This window comes from Equus caballus, chromosome 28, assembly GCF_041296265.1.
Source record: "Equus caballus isolate H_3958 breed thoroughbred chromosome 28, TB-T2T, whole genome shotgun sequence".
NCBI classification, from domain to species: Eukaryota; Metazoa; Chordata; class Mammalia; order Perissodactyla; family Equidae; genus Equus; species Equus caballus.
The window spans coordinates 15348431-15366629 of record NC_091711.1 but is presented as its reverse complement, the minus strand read 5'-3'; the positions used below and the strand labels follow the sequence as shown (position 1 = coordinate 15366629).

The 18199-nt window shown below is 36.0% G+C and overlaps 1 protein-coding gene across 5 annotated transcripts in view; it reads right to left on the bottom strand.

The window, feature by feature from the left end:
* The window catches only part of TMTC2 (transmembrane O-mannosyltransferase targeting cadherins 2), a 393090-nt gene that overhangs the window by 165504 nt on the left and 209387 nt on the right, over positions 1 to 18199 (bottom strand). For all 5 annotated transcript variants that reach the window (XR_011433667.1, XM_001490789.6, XM_070254222.1 and 2 more), the window contains one exon: positions 10588 to 10702. Coding sequence is in view for 4 of the 5 variants with exons in the window: in XM_001490789.6 (XP_001490839.1) it covers positions 10588 to 10702 (115 nt within the window). In the remaining variant the exon portion in view is untranslated. The remainder of the gene's footprint in view (positions 1 to 10587; positions 10703 to 18199) is intronic.

The following is an 18199-nucleotide window of genomic DNA, read 5'->3' as shown; positions in this document are numbered from 1 at the left end:
GGTGGGGAGCGCAAGACTTAGCAGTTAGTTCCAGCAGGCAATCCTAGACACCAACACTACAATGTGTAGTTTCCATTACTACAAAAGAAATGAGTGTGAAAAAATAAGTGGTTTGATTCAATCCTATTCAAAAGCATTTGATGAGTATCAAGGAGGTGTCAAGATGTGCTAGAAACAAAGACATAAATAATTTACATCTCCAGCCACCAAGGAGCTCCTAGTGTGAATTTCAGTTCTTTTGTCATTGTGTACATGCATTTCATAGGATAAAATTATTCTCTGGGATATCCCGTAGCTTTGTGATGGCAAAATGCTATTCTCTACTTCATTCAGGAGAAGTGAATAATATTTCCAAGTTTCTAGACCCAAGATTGATGCCACTATTTTTTTCCCATGGGGACATGAAAGCACCATAGAAATACTTAACTTCTCTAGAGTACATGATCTTTTAACCATTTTCTCCCTTCTTACTGTCCTATCCATCAGCTTCAATGACATCAAACACCTCATTCTTCTTTCCTTCTCCTTGAGCATACTTTATGATTCCATTTTCTTTACCAAGCTCCTTAAATGTTGATATTCCCCAGAATCCCATCCAGGGTCCTTCTTTCATTTATCCTCATACATATTACACACACACATACACCGACACACATTATTTACAGTCAGTTTCAATATACCTTCTTAGATAATTATAACTCCAAAATCTACACCCTCTATCTCAGAATGCTCTCACGAGAAACACATTCCAGGCACCTAGTGGAAGCCCAAGAGTCACCTGAAACTTACATAGCTAAAACTGAGCAATTTTTTCCCCAAACTGCTTTCATTTGTCTTTTTAGTGTGAGTCCTCTTTTCTTTTCTTTTTCTTTATTATTTTTCCATTTCTTCCAGGTTGAGTTAGGTCTCTTTGTCTACCTTCTCAGAATAATATAAGCATATTTCTTAGAAAAGATATTACTTTATTGCTTAGATATTTTAAATCCAAGCTTCAAGCTACTTGAAGGCAGAAACTATACTCTTTGTCATCTCATTCCCACCATCTAATACAGTGCCTGTCACTCTGAAGGCACTCATTTGTTGAATGAATTAATGAATGAATTTGCAAATGTGCTAATATCTAAAAATGTACAAATTTGAAAATGTGGTAATATCTATAAATGTACTCAGAAGACATAGTCAGTATTAATCAGACTTTAAAATTGGTCATTCCTTCTCAGATATTATGTGAAAGCTAGTGATGTTTGACATCGGTGTTGTTAGAGTTGGGGATTTTATAGTGGCAAGAAAGGCGACTTCACCCTGAGAGCTGAACTGTAAAATCAACTCACAACAAATCAGAGAACAGATGTGCCAAATGAACTGTGGAAAGAAGATGGCTCCAAACCCAGCAGGTATGAAGTGTAAGTTGTCTAACTATATTAACACAACAACTGAGTACAAAATATAAAGGTGTATGTGGAAAAGCAGGTGGCATGACTTTGAAGAAAGCTCTGTAAACGGACAGTGTCAATAGCACTGATTCCAGCACTTTCCAGAGAAGGAGGAGCTTCAGCCAAGGGATTTCATAGCCTCAAGCTGTCTTACACTAACGTCATTATAGACTCATTCATCCAGTACTCCTTAGCCAGATGCTCTTATAGACTGAATGTTTTCAACACAAGGATAGGTATGCTCACCAAACAAACTTGTGATTACCATTTAGACTTGACTGCACTTTGATTCTTTCTAGTACTTATGACAACATGGTAAGGGAAATCCCATGAAAACACTGGCACACAGAGTCTTTCTTATCCTTCTGTTTGTATTTGTTAATATAAGTAGGTCTTTCTCAGACTGATCACCCCAGGCAACTAAGTACCAGGAACCTGAACAGATCCCGTTTCTCCCCTCAGACCACTTTCAGAAACTTACTGAATGCTGCAAGATGAGCTTTGACATTACAGGCAATCTGTAATTTTACCTAATAATCACATATGATGCGTAACACCATAAAACTTACAACAGAAAATATTTCATCTGTGCTTTTTTAAAAATTTGACCTGGACATATTCTAACTATAGCTTCTCCATAAAATCATTTCTGACTTCCTCTTTATCATCCTGCAGACGTCCAGGTCATTATACAGTAATTCTCTTGCCATAATCTATTCTGGCATCTTGACAAGACAGAAATTGGCCAAATTTTCGGAATATAGTATATCATGGCCAAAACTCAAGAATGGATAATTTAATGCTAAAGTATATTCAAGAATTTACATGCACAAATGCATATATGGTTGATGAAATCATTAAGCATGGTTAATTTGCCCCAGTTTCAAATAATCACTAATTTTTACTTTCAAAGATATTCTCAATAAAGGCTACACTGGTATTCTAGCTGATCTCTGTGTCTTGTAGAGGTGGTTAATATCACAGTGAGTCTACAGGTCAGAATTGAAAATTACTCAAAGACAAATTTAAATAATGCAGTTCTATGAACAAAAGTCAATTGTATAGCCACTTATAACTCAAGTAGGATTTTAAAGGGGCCATAAATATTTTAAGAACCAAGAAACATTTTATCCCATATTTAATAAATTAGAATAGAATTATATACTTTATTTACTATTTATTTTTTCTAATTAACAAATGGAAATATCAGAATTTGTTTTGTTGAAACATCCCGTTGGCTGGTTATCCAGTGAAGCAACACATCTGTTATTTTCTCTACCAATTCTGAAAAAAAGTTTGTTTTCAATACATTTTTAATAAAGAAAATATTTCCAGGGTTTGGTGGGAGGAACAGAAAGAGAACTCAAGCCTTGACACTAGATGAGATATTCCAGAATCTTCATCCCACATCAGTATGGATACAATAACCATGGTCTCTGTGAAGAAATCTTACTACTCTTATGTTTTTTGGACAATGACTATTTTCATAGATATATATGATGGAAAAAAAGTTGTAGAATAAATCAATACGAAGAGTCAGATAAGTGAACACAGCCAGTAACACGAGCTTGGAAAGAAGGAGATCAGCCAGGAATAATGGACAGGACATGGGATTGTTGCCCAATAAACTTAAACCTTGTTGATTTATTTTCACTCATTATTTTATACATTAGTTTATTGATCATTTGTTAGTTTATTAATTTATTCATTAGCTTATTAATCAACATATCCACAGTTTAACTCATTCATTAGTTTATTAATCAACATATACATAATTTCAAGCCTGCTGCCTGGTGTTATGCAAGAATAGTACCTAAGCCTCCCTGCTTTATGGAGATGCCACTGTAATGAAGGGGAACACGGCATCACAAACATAACCACGGTGCCGATGAAAAAGAGCCAAGTAGTAGTTGCACTGGTGAGATTTGGGAGGGGTACCTCTCTTCCAACTCTGAAAATAGCGGAAGTATCAAGAAATCTTCCCAGGGAAGTTTCACTTAAGCTGAGATAGAAAGGATGCACTGGTATCAGCCAGGCAAAAAGGATGGGGAGTAGGGTGGAAAGAGGAATGAAGGGGAGACAAAGGCAGAGAGCTGCAGGCAAACAGACAGGCCTCGTACGTGCAGAGGCCTCCCAGCAAGTAAGAATATGACATATTTGTGAAAACTCCAAGAAAGAACCTTCAACTAAAAATCAGATATATGATAGAGCCACAACAACAACAAAAACTTGGAATCAGGCATATGTAGGAAAAGCAAAATCTGAACAATCAGGAACAACCAGTTTCTCATTACATAATGAGAGAAAGGATCCAATTCACGTTAGCAAAAATAGTTTTTTAAAAACATTAAGAATAAATCAACCTCAAATATGTCAGACCTTGTGAACAAAAATACAAAATTTTAATGAATGGAAATTTAAAAATTGAAATAACTGTAGAAATACATGTACCTGGAGGGGAAACTTCAAGAGTAGAACAATGTCAGCTCTCTTCCTTTTAATATATACTCACCGCCTAACCAATCATAGCCCAACTGGACTTCCAATGCAACTTAAGGCTATGATCAAGTTCACATTACAGATAAAACACATTAAAATAATCAATAAGTATTTGAAAATAAATAACAAGTGTGGGAAAGCTGCCCTTTAAAATACAAAATTTATAGAAGCTATAGTAAATAAAATGATTTATTCTTGGTATGAGTTACCAATAGAACAGAACAAAGTCTGCAACAAGGAACCCATATTTACACGTGAATTTCAAAAGAACGTGGTTGTCCAATACCCATTACTAATCTTGTCACTTACATTGATCAATGGGGTCTTCTATGTCCTGATACAGATTTCAGAATTCATTTATAAAATCAACAAACTCAGTTAGAACTCCTCTAAGTATGGGGAGATACAATGACCCATTAGAAATTGCCCTTACCTCAAGAAGCTGAGTCTGAATGGAAATGACCACTGTGCTTCAACGTTAAATACGGTATTGCTGTTAACTGTAGACAGATATTCTTTATGATACAAAAGTACTTATTTATTCCTAGTTTATCTGTAAGTCTTGTTGTCTGATGTTGGTCAAAATCCTTCTTGGCACTTCTAGAGATGATCATGTTCTTTCCCTCTTCTGACTTTTTAAACTGAAAGAGTATAATAATTGAAATTGTGATACTGAATTCTCCACCATGGATCTTGGAATAAATGCCATCTGATAGCAGTGTTTTAATCTTTAACATGCTGCTGCATCCACTAGATTAATTTTAAGACACATCTACATTTTATATTTGTAAGTCTAATTGGCCTGTTGCGGTTCTGTTATTTTGTTCTTGTTTGTTTGCTTATTGTTTTGTTTTTTGGGTTTTGGAGGATTTTGTTGTTGTTATTATTCTTTTTCTTTTGGCGTTAAATACAGTCAGACCTTTTGCTATCAGTTTGAGCTGGCTTCACAAAAATAAATGAAAAGTTTAACTAGTGCAAGAAATATCACTTTATTGAAGATTTGATAGAACTCATGAAATAACTTGGTTCCTTGTGGAGAAAATTCTTTCATACGGTTTTCAAATTTTTCAAAGGATTTTAATTCAGATTGACAACCTCTTCTTGGGCTAATGCTGGTCGTTTATATTTTCCCAGAAAAGCATTCGTACATAGATTTCATATACATAACTAATGCTTTGTTATTTTTATTTATTTATTTTGAGGAAGATTAGCCCTGAGCTAATTGCTGCCAATCCTCCTCTTTTTGCTGAGGAAGACTGGCCCTGAGCTAACATCCATGCCCATCTTCCTCTACTTTATATGTGGGACGCCTACCACGGCATGGCTTGCCAAGCGGTGCCATGTTTGCACGCGGGATCCGAATCAGTGAACCCCAAGCCGCCGAAGCAGAACATGTGAACTTAATCGATGAGCCACCGGGCCAGCCCCAATTATTTTTAGCTTCCGTATATCTCGTTGAAGTTCCTTTCTCATTCTTAGTGTTGTATATTTGAGGTTTTCTATTTTGTCCTATATTATCATTGCCAGAAATTGTTCATCTTTTAAAGAACAAGCTCTTAGGGGCCGGCCCCGTGGCATAGCGGTTAAGTTCGCATGCTCCGCTTCAGTGGCTCCGGGTTCGCCGGGTCAGATTCCGGGTGTGGACCTACACACCGTCATCAAGCCATGCTTTGGTAGGCGTCCCACATATAAAACAGAGGAAGATGGGTGTGGATGTTAGCTCAGGGCCAATCTTCCTCAGCAAAAAGAGGAAGATTGGTGGTGAATGCCAGCGCAGAGCTAATCCTCCTCCTCCTCAAAAAAAGAATAAGCTCTTTTTCTCCCTTTTTTTGTTTTGAGGAAGATTAGCCCTGAGCTAAGATCTGCTGCCAATCCTCCTCTTTTTGCTGAGGAAGACTGGCCCTGAGCTAACATCCGTGCCCATCTTCCTCCACTTTATATGTGGGACACCTACCACAGCATGGCTTGACAAGAGGTACCATGTCCACACCCAGGATCCGAACCGGCGAACCCCGGGCCGCTGAAGCAGAATGTGTGAACTTAACCGCTGTGCCACCAGGCCGGCCCAGAACAAGCTCTTATATTTATTCATTGTTTCTCCATATTCTGCTTTATGAATATTTTCTTTTTTAATTCCTTTAAATTAGTTTATTTTATTGCTTCTTTCTAGCTTCTCAGATTAGATGATTACTTCGATTCTCACAACAGAGAAGAAAAATGACAACTAACTTATGGTGGCAAAATCTCTATCATCCACAGAAATGATTCCCTCTATTATGTAAGATAAGAATTGATTAAACCACATTAAATTTATCATCTGCATTCTGAAATCTAATGCCTAATGAAATATTCAATGTTCACAGAATTACCTGTTTAAATATCCTTTGGAATAGACTGACGGAGACAAATCTATAACAACAATGAAAGGACATCGACTGAGTATTTTTCAGCCTAGAAATCAATTACATTTCAGATGGCAGTGAGTGGTGCAGTTAAAAGGTTGAAAGTTGACATGTATTTATAAAACCTGACAGTGGGAATCACTACACAATAGTCCATCTGCTTTGTCCTGGAAATTTATTATACTTGAAAAGAAAAGCCAACATCATAATGCAGATCTGTTAAATCTGGTCTTAAAAAAGTTACTTGTGTGAAGCACTGGCTTTTAATGAACTCAGCAAGATAAAGGGCTAAACATAAGGCTATACAATAAGTTCACTACATCTATTGCTATTAAGAGTAGAATTAAGTACTGTTTTAAATTTCACATTATATGACTATTACATAAGCCTGGATTGAAGTGATATCAAGTCAATGTTATAATTAGTGGATTAAGATAATTAAAAATGCTTTCCACAGCACTTTCTTCTTGAAAGCAACTCTTAGCTCAGTTTTACAAACCCACGGATGATCTTTCTGACAAAATTCTACAGCATGAGTCCAGTAAACTCAGCAAATGTCATAAAAATTTACCTACAGTCTCTATTAGATTTAATTCCAACCATTTTATTTCCATATATGAAGGTGATTTCAATTAAATTTTTTTCTGAATTTGAAAGAGATATATGGAGGGTTTTTTCCCGCACCTTGAGTTTATTTCTGCCAGCTTAAGCAGAAATATTATGGTTGCGTGCATGTGGAGTCAGAGCATCTTAAGTGCAAATACTGGCTCCTCTACTATTTGGGTGACTTTCCACAAATTACCTCTGAGTTTAATTTTCCCCACTTTGTAGGCTTCATTTGAAGACAAACGGTGATACCGTGTAAAGAACTAAGAAGAGCACTTGGCATATAGAAGTAATTCAAGTAATTGCTAGCAAAAAAGAAAAAAATTAAAATTATTCCATCATTTTATAAATAGGAAATATAACCATTTGTAGGTAGCTCTCTGATATAATTTGCTATTAATCCTGCACAAAACTGTCCTCAGAGTTTTAAAATCTTGAAAGTGATCTTCCCTAACCTTCAGATATAACCACATACCATTTGTACCGTTGCTCACTTAGTATTTTTCCAAATCAGCCTTTTTTTCCTCTATAGTCATCCAGAGCAACAGAAGTGCTATTTAGATATGCCAGTTATATTTTTAAAATATAAACATAAAAATAAAATTACCGGGATCAATTTAAGGATTCTCTCTGACCTAGAACCATCCTGTATCTGGCCAGTGGTAACGTACTTCACCTTAGTAATTATGGTTTTGAAGTTACATAATGATGTATGTCTCTAGATTATTTTCCTAATAAAAATGTCTAACAATGTAAAATTTTTTCAATAATTTACAAAGCAAGCAGATTTATCAACATCGAATGTGTTCCCAAAAAATCTAGTTACTGATTAAAAGTTAAGTAGAGTATCTAACAGGACCTTATGCTTCCCAAAAGCTTCTAAAGTTCATTAATAAATAAAGGAGTGTTATCAGGTTAACTTTACTCATAAGACTGAGCAAAGAAAATTACCCTCCTTTCAGGATTTGAAATAGAACAAGGAACAATTTCTGTACATCAGAGAAAATAATGTAATGAAAATAGCATATACACCTCAAAAGAAAAATGTTTTATTTATCAAATAGTTTTTAACCGTCCATGAGAAAACTTGACTTTTTTCCTACCTATGTAAATAAACAGAAAAAATAAAAGTTTGCTCCTAAGGATATATGATGCCAGATATACTTAAAATATTATGGATTGTAAGAGATCGATCTTGGTGTATTTTATCAACATTTGATACAAAATCATTGAAGAATTCACCTATTTTGAAATACAATAATTGAGTATCAGAATTCTGTCAACCCCATGGGTTATATAACCCAATGCTTCAAATCACTGCCAACATTTCTTGTGGAATTTAAGTCTCTCCACTGGAGCTAACAGTTAAATGTAGTTTAGAAATCTATCATATTCATAAAAATATTTTGGAGCTATAGATGGCATTTATGACATATCTCATTTCATACAATTAGGGAAAAACCCTGAACTTGTTACTAAACCACTTCTCCAGCAAAGATTTTTCATTTGGGTTTGGGAAGGTCTGGTCATACGCTTTCATAGTTTATATGTATCCAAAAAGAAAGTTTTATGCAGCGTTTAAATTACAGGTAAAATGGATTTGGCTAATTGAATGAATTTCTCTTCTCAGCAAACATTAGGCCTGGACACAGACTTTGTCTTTCCACCCTTGCCCAACAGCTATCATCAAGAAGTCGATAACTTTTTAACCAGTGGCTGTGGGTAAGAGAGAGAAAAACAAGCTTAATGAAGAGATGCAGGTCGTTCAGCTTACTTTCTCCCCCGAAAATGTATGGAGAATGGACACCAGAAGGAAATTGGCACCCCATATTCAAGGCAAGAAGCCCCTTTGACAACGCCACTGTCAGATGTAAAAAAATGAAGAACATTTGCATAAATGTATCAAACTGATAAGGTTCTTCTTTATGAAATAAAAATACTATTAGTCAAGAATATAGGAACTTCACGTTCTTTAGATGAAGAGGACATGGGGGAAATCCCTTTGTAGGAGTACCTGGATATATTCATTCAAGTAAAGAAAAAGATGCAAATTCAAATTATTTCAAGGTAAAGGATGGTAATATATATGGTGAAGCATGAAACACAGCAGATACTATGAAGGATCATGCAAACCGGAGAGGGTATGCTCAATCTGAAGGCATTCCAGGTAAAGAAAGAGAAAATTAAGCTAACACTACACAGGTCAATACAAAACACATGCTGACCTAATTTAGACCACAGGCCACAAGACTGACATCCCAGTGTTAAAGTCTAGGAGGCTAAAGACAAGGTAAATGTACGACCAGGAAGCTCTCTTAAAAATCTAGATTTTTTTCTGTTTGTTTTAATTTATTTTTAATTCTTTGTATCTATTGTTTTAGATTTAGCCAGTATAGAAGATTTAGATGTAACCAGAGCACAAATATAGGTTAAAAATTAACTGTACGAATTAGTTTGAAACTGCCAGTATTACATAGCATTCATTAAACACAAGCAGTAAGCATCTTACTTTGCCTGGTCCTGTCCTACAGGGAACTGGCCCTCCATTCCATTCCATTCCGACTCTGGAGGCACTGCCATCGGAGGCATCTTACAGCCCCTACCTCACTGCCCAATTTTCATTCAAGAGAGGACACATGATCCCAGGAGGGTCAGTCAAAGACCTTTTTCCCAGGATTAATAGAGACACCAGGACAATTCCTTCTGAGACTGATAAGAGTCAGGATGCTACATGCATAAGGTGACAGAAGTCACGTTTCCCATTGATATAGACAGACTCCCACAGAGAATGGTGTGAACCCAGAGGGAACCAGAGCCACAGAATGGAGACAAATTCCTGCAACATAACAAAGCACCTGGATCTAATTGTGCCGACATCTAGCCAACCCCAGGGATTTTCAGCTATTGGAGTTAACAAATTCTCTTTTGTGTTTGAGGAAGTTTAGACTAGGTTTCTATTACTTAAAAATAAAAGTGTATAAATATAAGAGACAAAGAAGGGTTTTCAGTTTAATCTAAATTTATCCATTCAGATCTCATTGTACACCCTAGGGCTTTCCATTCAAAGAACAGAACCAATTTTTCCTCTATAAATTTTTCTAACTCAACATATGCAAATATTCTAAATTACCCCACTATCCTAACCTAATCATCAGTACCTTTGGGGAGCATGGATAAAAGAGAAAGAACCATTATCTTATCCACTAACTCCCCAGGTTTAGTACATCTTCTATATATACTTGGACACAAGCAACTCTTAATAGAGGACAAAATCTACCATTATTAATAACCAAGATATCAATTATATAATGTATCATACATAGCAGTCTTATTTTATGAACCCACCTAAGTATTAATAGAACAAACAAAAAATAACAAACTGAAAGCATTTTAACAATTTTTATGTTATAGGGCAGAGTACTTCAAAAAAATTCAGGCATACTATATCAATACACATGAATATCAATGTGGCCCAAAAGAAAGAAATCACAAATACTATCCACCTACTAGTCTCTAAGGCATGATAAATGAAAAGACTATTTCAGAAAAACAGCTATCATCATCCTGGTGTCCAGCACTTAAATCAATAGTCACTCTTACCACAGTTTCAAAGATGAACCAAGCCAGAGAGAGCAATGCATACTCACAAATTATAAAGCATGTCGGCCATGTTGCTACGGTAGTACAAAGCATTTCTATAGGCGCTTTCAGCTTCAGAAATTTTGCTCTGACTCTTCAGAACATTTCCAAGGTTACCCCATGCTGCCAAGAAGAGAAAGAAGTATTCAGGCTGAGCGTCAACATAATTATACATGACATAATATCAGGCCACCAGGAAGTGCCACAGGGAGAGAAAACTTTCACAAAATATTTTTAAGAAGGAAAATTTATTTCCTCTTTACTCCAACATTTCATCAAACCAGGAGATTAAATACAAAGTCTAAAAAAAAGTTAAAGTAATTATTATGTCTCAAATCTGATATATATATACAGTTCATCAGAAGGCCAAGAACAACGTTATCTTAGGATCACCTACAAAGACTTCCCGCTCTTTCAAATTTCGGTAGGGGTCTTCGTGGCCGGAAATTATTGTATACTTACTGGACCAGCAACTATAAGAAATCCTCTTAAAATAAACAAAGATTCCATCAAATATGAAAAAACTGATAAATGACACGAAGAACTGGGGATAAAAAGCAAGATCACTATGTAAGATCAAAGCTATAAAGAGGCTTAATAGTCATCTGAAAATATCAGTAAGACACTATGCTTCTTTAAACAGTTAAGTTTATATGGTTTATTCAGACATAATGTTCTTTTATATCCTTCTTGCTAATAAATTCATTTGTGAGAAAATCAGTATCTCAGTATTTCCATATATAATGTTAAAAAAAAATCAGTATTTTCTGTATGCTCTTAATTTTTCACCCCAAATAATCATGATTTCTCAACATTAAAAAGAACAAAAGGCACACCATCAACAGCTGCCCATAAAGCATGGCTGTCAAGCAGACCTAGCCCTCAAACCTGGATGCTTCTCTTGCCTTCCTTCCTTCCCTAAGAGATAGGGTGTCAAGTCCTGAAACCAGAGACCATCTCAGCTAGAAGATGGGGATGAGAAGAAGGCTTCTATGGGTCAAGATATTTTTATTTCGGTAATGACTGACTGTATCTGAAGAATGAAAGGAGTTTTGAGGTATTAAATTTTTTTCTTTTCTTTTTTTTTTTGCTGAGGAAGATTTGACCTAAGCTAACATCCATGCCAATCTTCCTCTATTTTTTAGTATGTGGGTCACCAGCACAGCATGGCCACTAACAGAGCAGCATAGGTCTGTGCCTGGGAACCAAACCCAGGCCACCAAAGAAGAGTGTGCTGAACTTAACCACTAGTCCACTGGGGCTGGCCCTTGAGGTGTCAACTTTTAATGTATAAAAATTTATAGGGGCCAGCCCCATGGCCGAGTGGTTAAGTTTGCATGCTTCGCTTGGGCAGCCTGGGGTTTCGCCAGTTTGGATCCTGGGCGTGGACCTAGCACCACTCATAAAGCAATGCTGAGGCAGCATCCCACATAGCAGAATTAGAAGGACCTACAACTGGAATATACAACTATGTACTGGGGGGCTTTGGGAAGAAGGAGGAAAAAGAAAAAAAGATTGGCAACAGATATAAGCTCAGGGCCAGTCTTTAAAAAAAAAAAAAAACTATAAAATCTTTCAATCCCAGATTTGCCTATGTGCCCTATAATTCAACACTCTGTGCCTCAGTTTACTCATCTGTAAAATGGGAAAAATAATTAGTATCTCTTGTGTTTTGTGATGAGGATTAGTCAAGTTAATATATATAGGGTGTTTAAGACAGTGCCTGCCACACGGCAAACACTCAATAAATACTTGCCATTATCATTAATATTATTGTGGCTGATGCTCTTTGCAATTTACCACGTCAGGTATTACTTATAGAAGTAATATCAAATGTATTTTATGCCTTTATATTATCTATAGAGCATAATAATCTTTCATATTTGGGAAGTGACATTAGTAAATGAAAATATATTTAGATTGGAAACATTCCAGAAAAATGTACCCAAATGTTAAGGTAAGCAGCAAGAAAACATCAATATAATGCTATCCCATCTAACCCACAGTCCTAGAACTCAGATGCTGAAAGAAACATTATAGCAAGGCACTATTTTGCATATTTTAGGGCGTGTTTTCAGAGTAACAGATGGACCTTTTTTTCCAGGTACTTATACCTCAACTAAATAACAAACTAACAAGTGTTTCTCTTGTTAATCATCAACAGACATATAGTTATGTCTAGAAGATATGTTTACTCATTTGGGTGGTTGTTCATTTATTCATTGATAAATGTATTCATTTATTAAACAGATATTTGTTAAGTACCTATTTTGTGCCAGGAACTTTATTGGGGGCTGGGCACTTGGAATGGTACATAAATACACATTCCCACTTACTCAGAGTTTATGTTTGAAGTGGGAAGTGAAGTGGAGTGGGGAAGGGAGAAGCACACAATAGAATAAATGAATGAACTTCAGAAAGTAAGACATCTTAGAAACAAGGGAAATGGGTGACCTCTAAGGAATGAAAGACAAGGAGCTGGCCTTGCAGGGATCCCTGATCCCCGGTAAGGGGAATAAAATCAGAGCAAAGGAGCTAAGGTGGCTTCCACAGGGACAGGCAGCACAGGAGATGGTCTTTTCAAAGTGAGGTTACAATTTAGAAATTAAAAATCATCGCCAAGGTTATGTGCGGCAAAGCCACCATGTGATAGTAAGTTTCTTGGGTTTTGTCCAAACGGAAATATTTCACACCTTTATGATTAAGTCATTGCCCTGGATGACTGGGAACAGAAAAAGAAAATTCCCCAATAAAGGATATATTTTGAAAACAACTTTAATTGCTTATGGATGAGAGAGGGAGGAAGAAAGGAAGGGGGTTAGAAGGTGGGTCTTGATGTCCTGAACTCATCTGACAGTCACCACCAGGCTACTTTATTCTCCTACTGTAGATACACAGTCCTACAGAATACCAGCTTGGGTCAAGGTTACTTCGAGATCATAATAAATACGCCAAAGCAAAATCACATCAAAATTCTACTAACCTTGAAAAAGCAAAAGGCCACTGTACAACCCACAAAATAGCAAACATCCCCCCTCTTGCTAAATGAATGACTCCTTTACCTAGTTATAGAATTGTCCCAGTATCCAATCTAGGGGACACACCTGCTTCCTTAGATCCTTTCCCAAATCACCCAACCAAAGTCCAAATCCTCCGATAGGACATATAATAAGATACCCCAGGATTCCCATGGTGCAGTGGTCTCTCAGTGCAAGGAGTAAGTAAGCCAACTTCTTTCCTACCAGTGTGCTCCTGGTGGTCTTTGGCTCAAAGGCACTGACATAGAGGATTTCATCAAACTCAAATATGAAAAGAATTCCTTTTCAAAATCCCTTCTTCCTTGGATAATTGTTCTTCCATACAGTGTTTACCAAAATAGATTTTAGGTTTTTAAGGAAGAGCTGCCAAAACTAAGCCTAAAATTGCTATATATTTCTTTTTGGTGTGAAGACTGCTGTCACTATTTCCATACTTTCAAATTTAAATATGGCTGATTTTTGCATTAATGCTACCAAAACTCAATGCTAACATAAAGATCACTTCTAAAAATACAAAGCTATCCTATAGAATAGACCTAAAATTAAAAATCTTATTAGTGGTCAATTAAATAGTAGTTCTTTTCATAAAATCTGTTCATTTACCATGTTTCAATGATGAAACAAAAACTGAAAAAAAAAATCATTGTTGAATTGAAAACCATTTAAAATCTGACTTAGATATACGATAGTTTAAAGGAAAATATATTAAAGTGAACTATAAAAAGTACATCTTAAAAGCACTAATGTGATGATTTCACAGCTATATAATCAACTTACAGAATTAATCAGTGTAGCTATGGGTTAATTTTCTTTTTTTTTATTTTAAACAATCTATTTATTTATTCTTTTGAGGAAGATTAGCCCTGAGCTAACTGCTGCTGCCAATCCTCCTCTTCTTGCTGAGGAAGACTGGCCCTGAGCTAACATCCATACCCATGAGATGTTAGCTCAGGCATTCCTCTACTTTATATGTGGGATGCCTGCCATAGCATGGCTTGCTGAGCGGTGCCATGTCCACACCCGGGATCTGAACCGGTGAACCCTGGGCCACCAAAGCAGAACGTGTGAACTTAACTGCTGCGCCACTGGGCAAGCCCCTGGGTTAATTTTCTTATCTATTACTTGACAAATTGGATCACATTACCAAGTTAACTCTTTTATATCAGACTAATTTTTCAGTCTAGCTGGTCTTACTACTTGAAAGTGGCCAAATCAAAACTTGGAAAATAAGGAATATTGCAAGGCTCACGGATGGGACAATTTAACATTATAGAGATGTCAATTCTCCCCAAATTAATCTTTAAATTCTACATAATTCCAATCAATATGTTAGCCTCCTTTATTAATGAAATCAGCAAATATCATTGACTAAGTCAAGGATAAAGCCTGACCAACAATCCCACTCCCAAAGAAATTCTCACCTAAGAGCACAGGTCAGAGGGTGTTTAATGCAAGCCTCCAGTACTGGCTGACAGGGGGAAGGAAGACCTGTCCATCATGGGGTACCATGTAGGACATAATAAACTTTATGAATTATGATGTAGCAGTGAGGACCAACAAATTCCATGTAAACACTGCAACATGAATAGACCTTAAAAAGCCTACAAAGAATCAAAATATAGAACGCATTCTATGTCACAACACCAGTTATAAATATTAAAAATTCATTCTCCCCCAAAATATCACTACATATTCTACAAAGGTATGTTATAAATCTAAGATGCAAATCAAGTATGTGAGTGAAGTTGCCTATGGTGCAAAGAAAGAAAGAAGCTAGGAATAGAGATAAAAAAGGAATAAATACATGAATAAAGAGGAAACTTGCAGGGAGCATCCTGAAAACTGGCCATGAGTCGAGGAATATAATTAATCTAACCCTGTGCAACTGGGTTCAGGGGAGAGAAGAAAAGAGAAACAGAAGAGAGAGGTGGAAAGGGAGAAAAGGAAAATTATGGTCACATCCCACATTCTTTTAAAATAGAGATGAGGTTATCCTATTTCCCACTTAAGGAATACAGGGTTTTAACGTTCACCGAGGTTTTCTTACACTAAGACAATTCGAAACAGATGTTTGGGATTATCTTCAAATTTTCACTTGGTAATTATACTTTGGACCAAGAGAACTTAAAGATCTTGTATTTTCATTAATATTTAATGTCATTTACATTTTTAGCCCATGCATTTTATTGATGCATTAATTTCATGCGGTGATTTTTAAAAGTACAGTTTTATTGGACTAAAATCCAGGAAATTCCTCCAAGAAATTGTGATGAAGCCTGAAAGAAATGTATCCATGTTTCTAAAGTCTGTATTTTAATAGACAGTGTGCACAGATGAGTCTAATTCACACTTTAAACTCTGGAGATAACATAATAAAGCACTTATTTGAAGATGAAAAAATGGAATTAGTTTATTATAAACTCTCAACGTAATTTTTAAGTTTTTCCCAATAGTGTTTAAAAATATTCAGAGTACTCATTTTACGCCTGTTATTTTACAAAATGAATATTATAAGAGGCTGCTCTCTTTGGAAGGAACTACTGTCCCATCTCATGGCCTTACCTTGCCGTGTTCATGAGCCTAGATAGAGGAAAAGAGGAGGAAAGGTGAAGGGAGAAGAGGAGATGGAGAATGAATAAGAAAATATACTAATAAAAATAACAATAATGCTTTCATTAATTTAAAGCTCACTACATGCTTGACAGTGTCCAGAACTTATTTAACTTAATAAAAACCTTAGAAGTATATTACTGTACCCATTTCACTGATGAGAAAACTGAGGTTAACTCCCTAAGTAGCAAAGTGAATGACAAAGTAGATCCAGATCTGTCTTAGGCATGGGAATCTACTTAGAGGTAAGGCTGTCTTACCTTCTCCATACTGAGTTTGAATCCAAAGTAGAACGAGCATATTATAGTACTCAATGTTTTTCATATTTAATTGATGAAATGGAGTATAATATGAAAACAAAATAAATTATCCAAATGAGTCATCCCCTCAGAACTGCTAGGGGCAAAAACCTCCAGAAACAACAAAACAAAGCTATCTGTTACCCATATTTCATAATGTATTTTCCATACCACAGAAAAATTAATGCCCAACAATATATTGAGTGTTTTACATTTCTTTGGGAATGTAATTTTAAATGTTACATTTTCCACTTAACGCACTGGAAATAGAACATACTCTACCTATGTAAACAAATGGTTGCTGCTCAAAGATGCTGGGGACTTTGGGACATTTATCACAATCTAAGTGCCCTGAAGATGCCTTCCTTACACAGGACAGAGATTTCAAAAGCAGGTTTAACAAGGACAGGATTTATTTCCTAAGACTAAGCATATATGACGACTATATTAAGGGAAGGCAAACAGATGCTTCGAGATATCACTGGATAAGCTTTAGAAAATCTAATTTGTGAAGTTATTTTATTTTCAAAAAGAAAATGAAATTTTTCCGTTAAAAACAATCAGGAAGTGAAGAAGCAGAAATAACCCTTAAATCTCAAGGGCCCTTCACGCTGATATTCGACTACCTCTAAAAGGTATTCACTTGCTAAGAAACTTGGCCTTAATTCACAACGAAAGCTCCTCTTGTACTTAGTCCACAAGCTGCTACCGCTGATTTTATGTTCTTTGAAAGACACAAGAACAATTAAATATTTCTATCATGCTAAAGCTGTTTGAAAGAGAAAACCAAATGTGAGCTCCCTCTAGAAATGTTAAGTGATCTACAGCAAGAAATACCTCCGAAACCGTTTCAAAGCCTTCATTCAAATACACAGTGGTTCTAAGTTCATAGAGCAAATTCAAACTTACTCTAAAATAACTATTGCAATTTCACATGTCTTGATATATTTTACAAAATTAATGCAAGAAGATTTGAGCAATTTTTTCAAGGATTTTTTACTCTATATTAAAAGTCTGATGGGCTGGCCCAGCGGTGTAATGGTTGAGTTTGGCACACTCTGCTTCGGCAGCCTGGCTTCATGGGTTAGGATTATGGGCACAGACCTACACCACTCATCAAGCCATGCTGTGGCGGTGTCCCACTGTCCCACACACAAAACAAAGGAAGATGGGCACAGACGTAGCTCAGGGCCACTTTTCCTCAAGTAAAAAAAAGAGGAAGATTGGCAACAGGTGTTAGCTCAGGGCCTTCCTCACCAAAAAAAAAAAAAAGGAAACTTTGAAGATATGCATATTGATTTATTATAAAGAAGTTAAAATAATTTTCTGGTGATTTTGGAATACACTGGTCCTTGAAAAACTAGCTAATAAGATGAATGAATCCTTAATATTAATATTTAAATTTCAGCTACTTAACATTCAGGTCTCTGTGAGCAATCATGCCTCAGGGTTATCATATCAGCATTTTCATTTCATTGGTGCACTGAATACAGCCACCGAAATCAGTGAGGATTCTCTCTCATTTTTAATTTCTACCTTCAGCTATAATTTATTTTGACCTTAGAACTTTTATATGTCTTTAGTCCCTATATCAAAACCTTGAGCTCTATGTAAAGATCTGGCAAAACTGAAAATATTTAACTGCATTAAATAAGGTGATAAATCCTAAATTT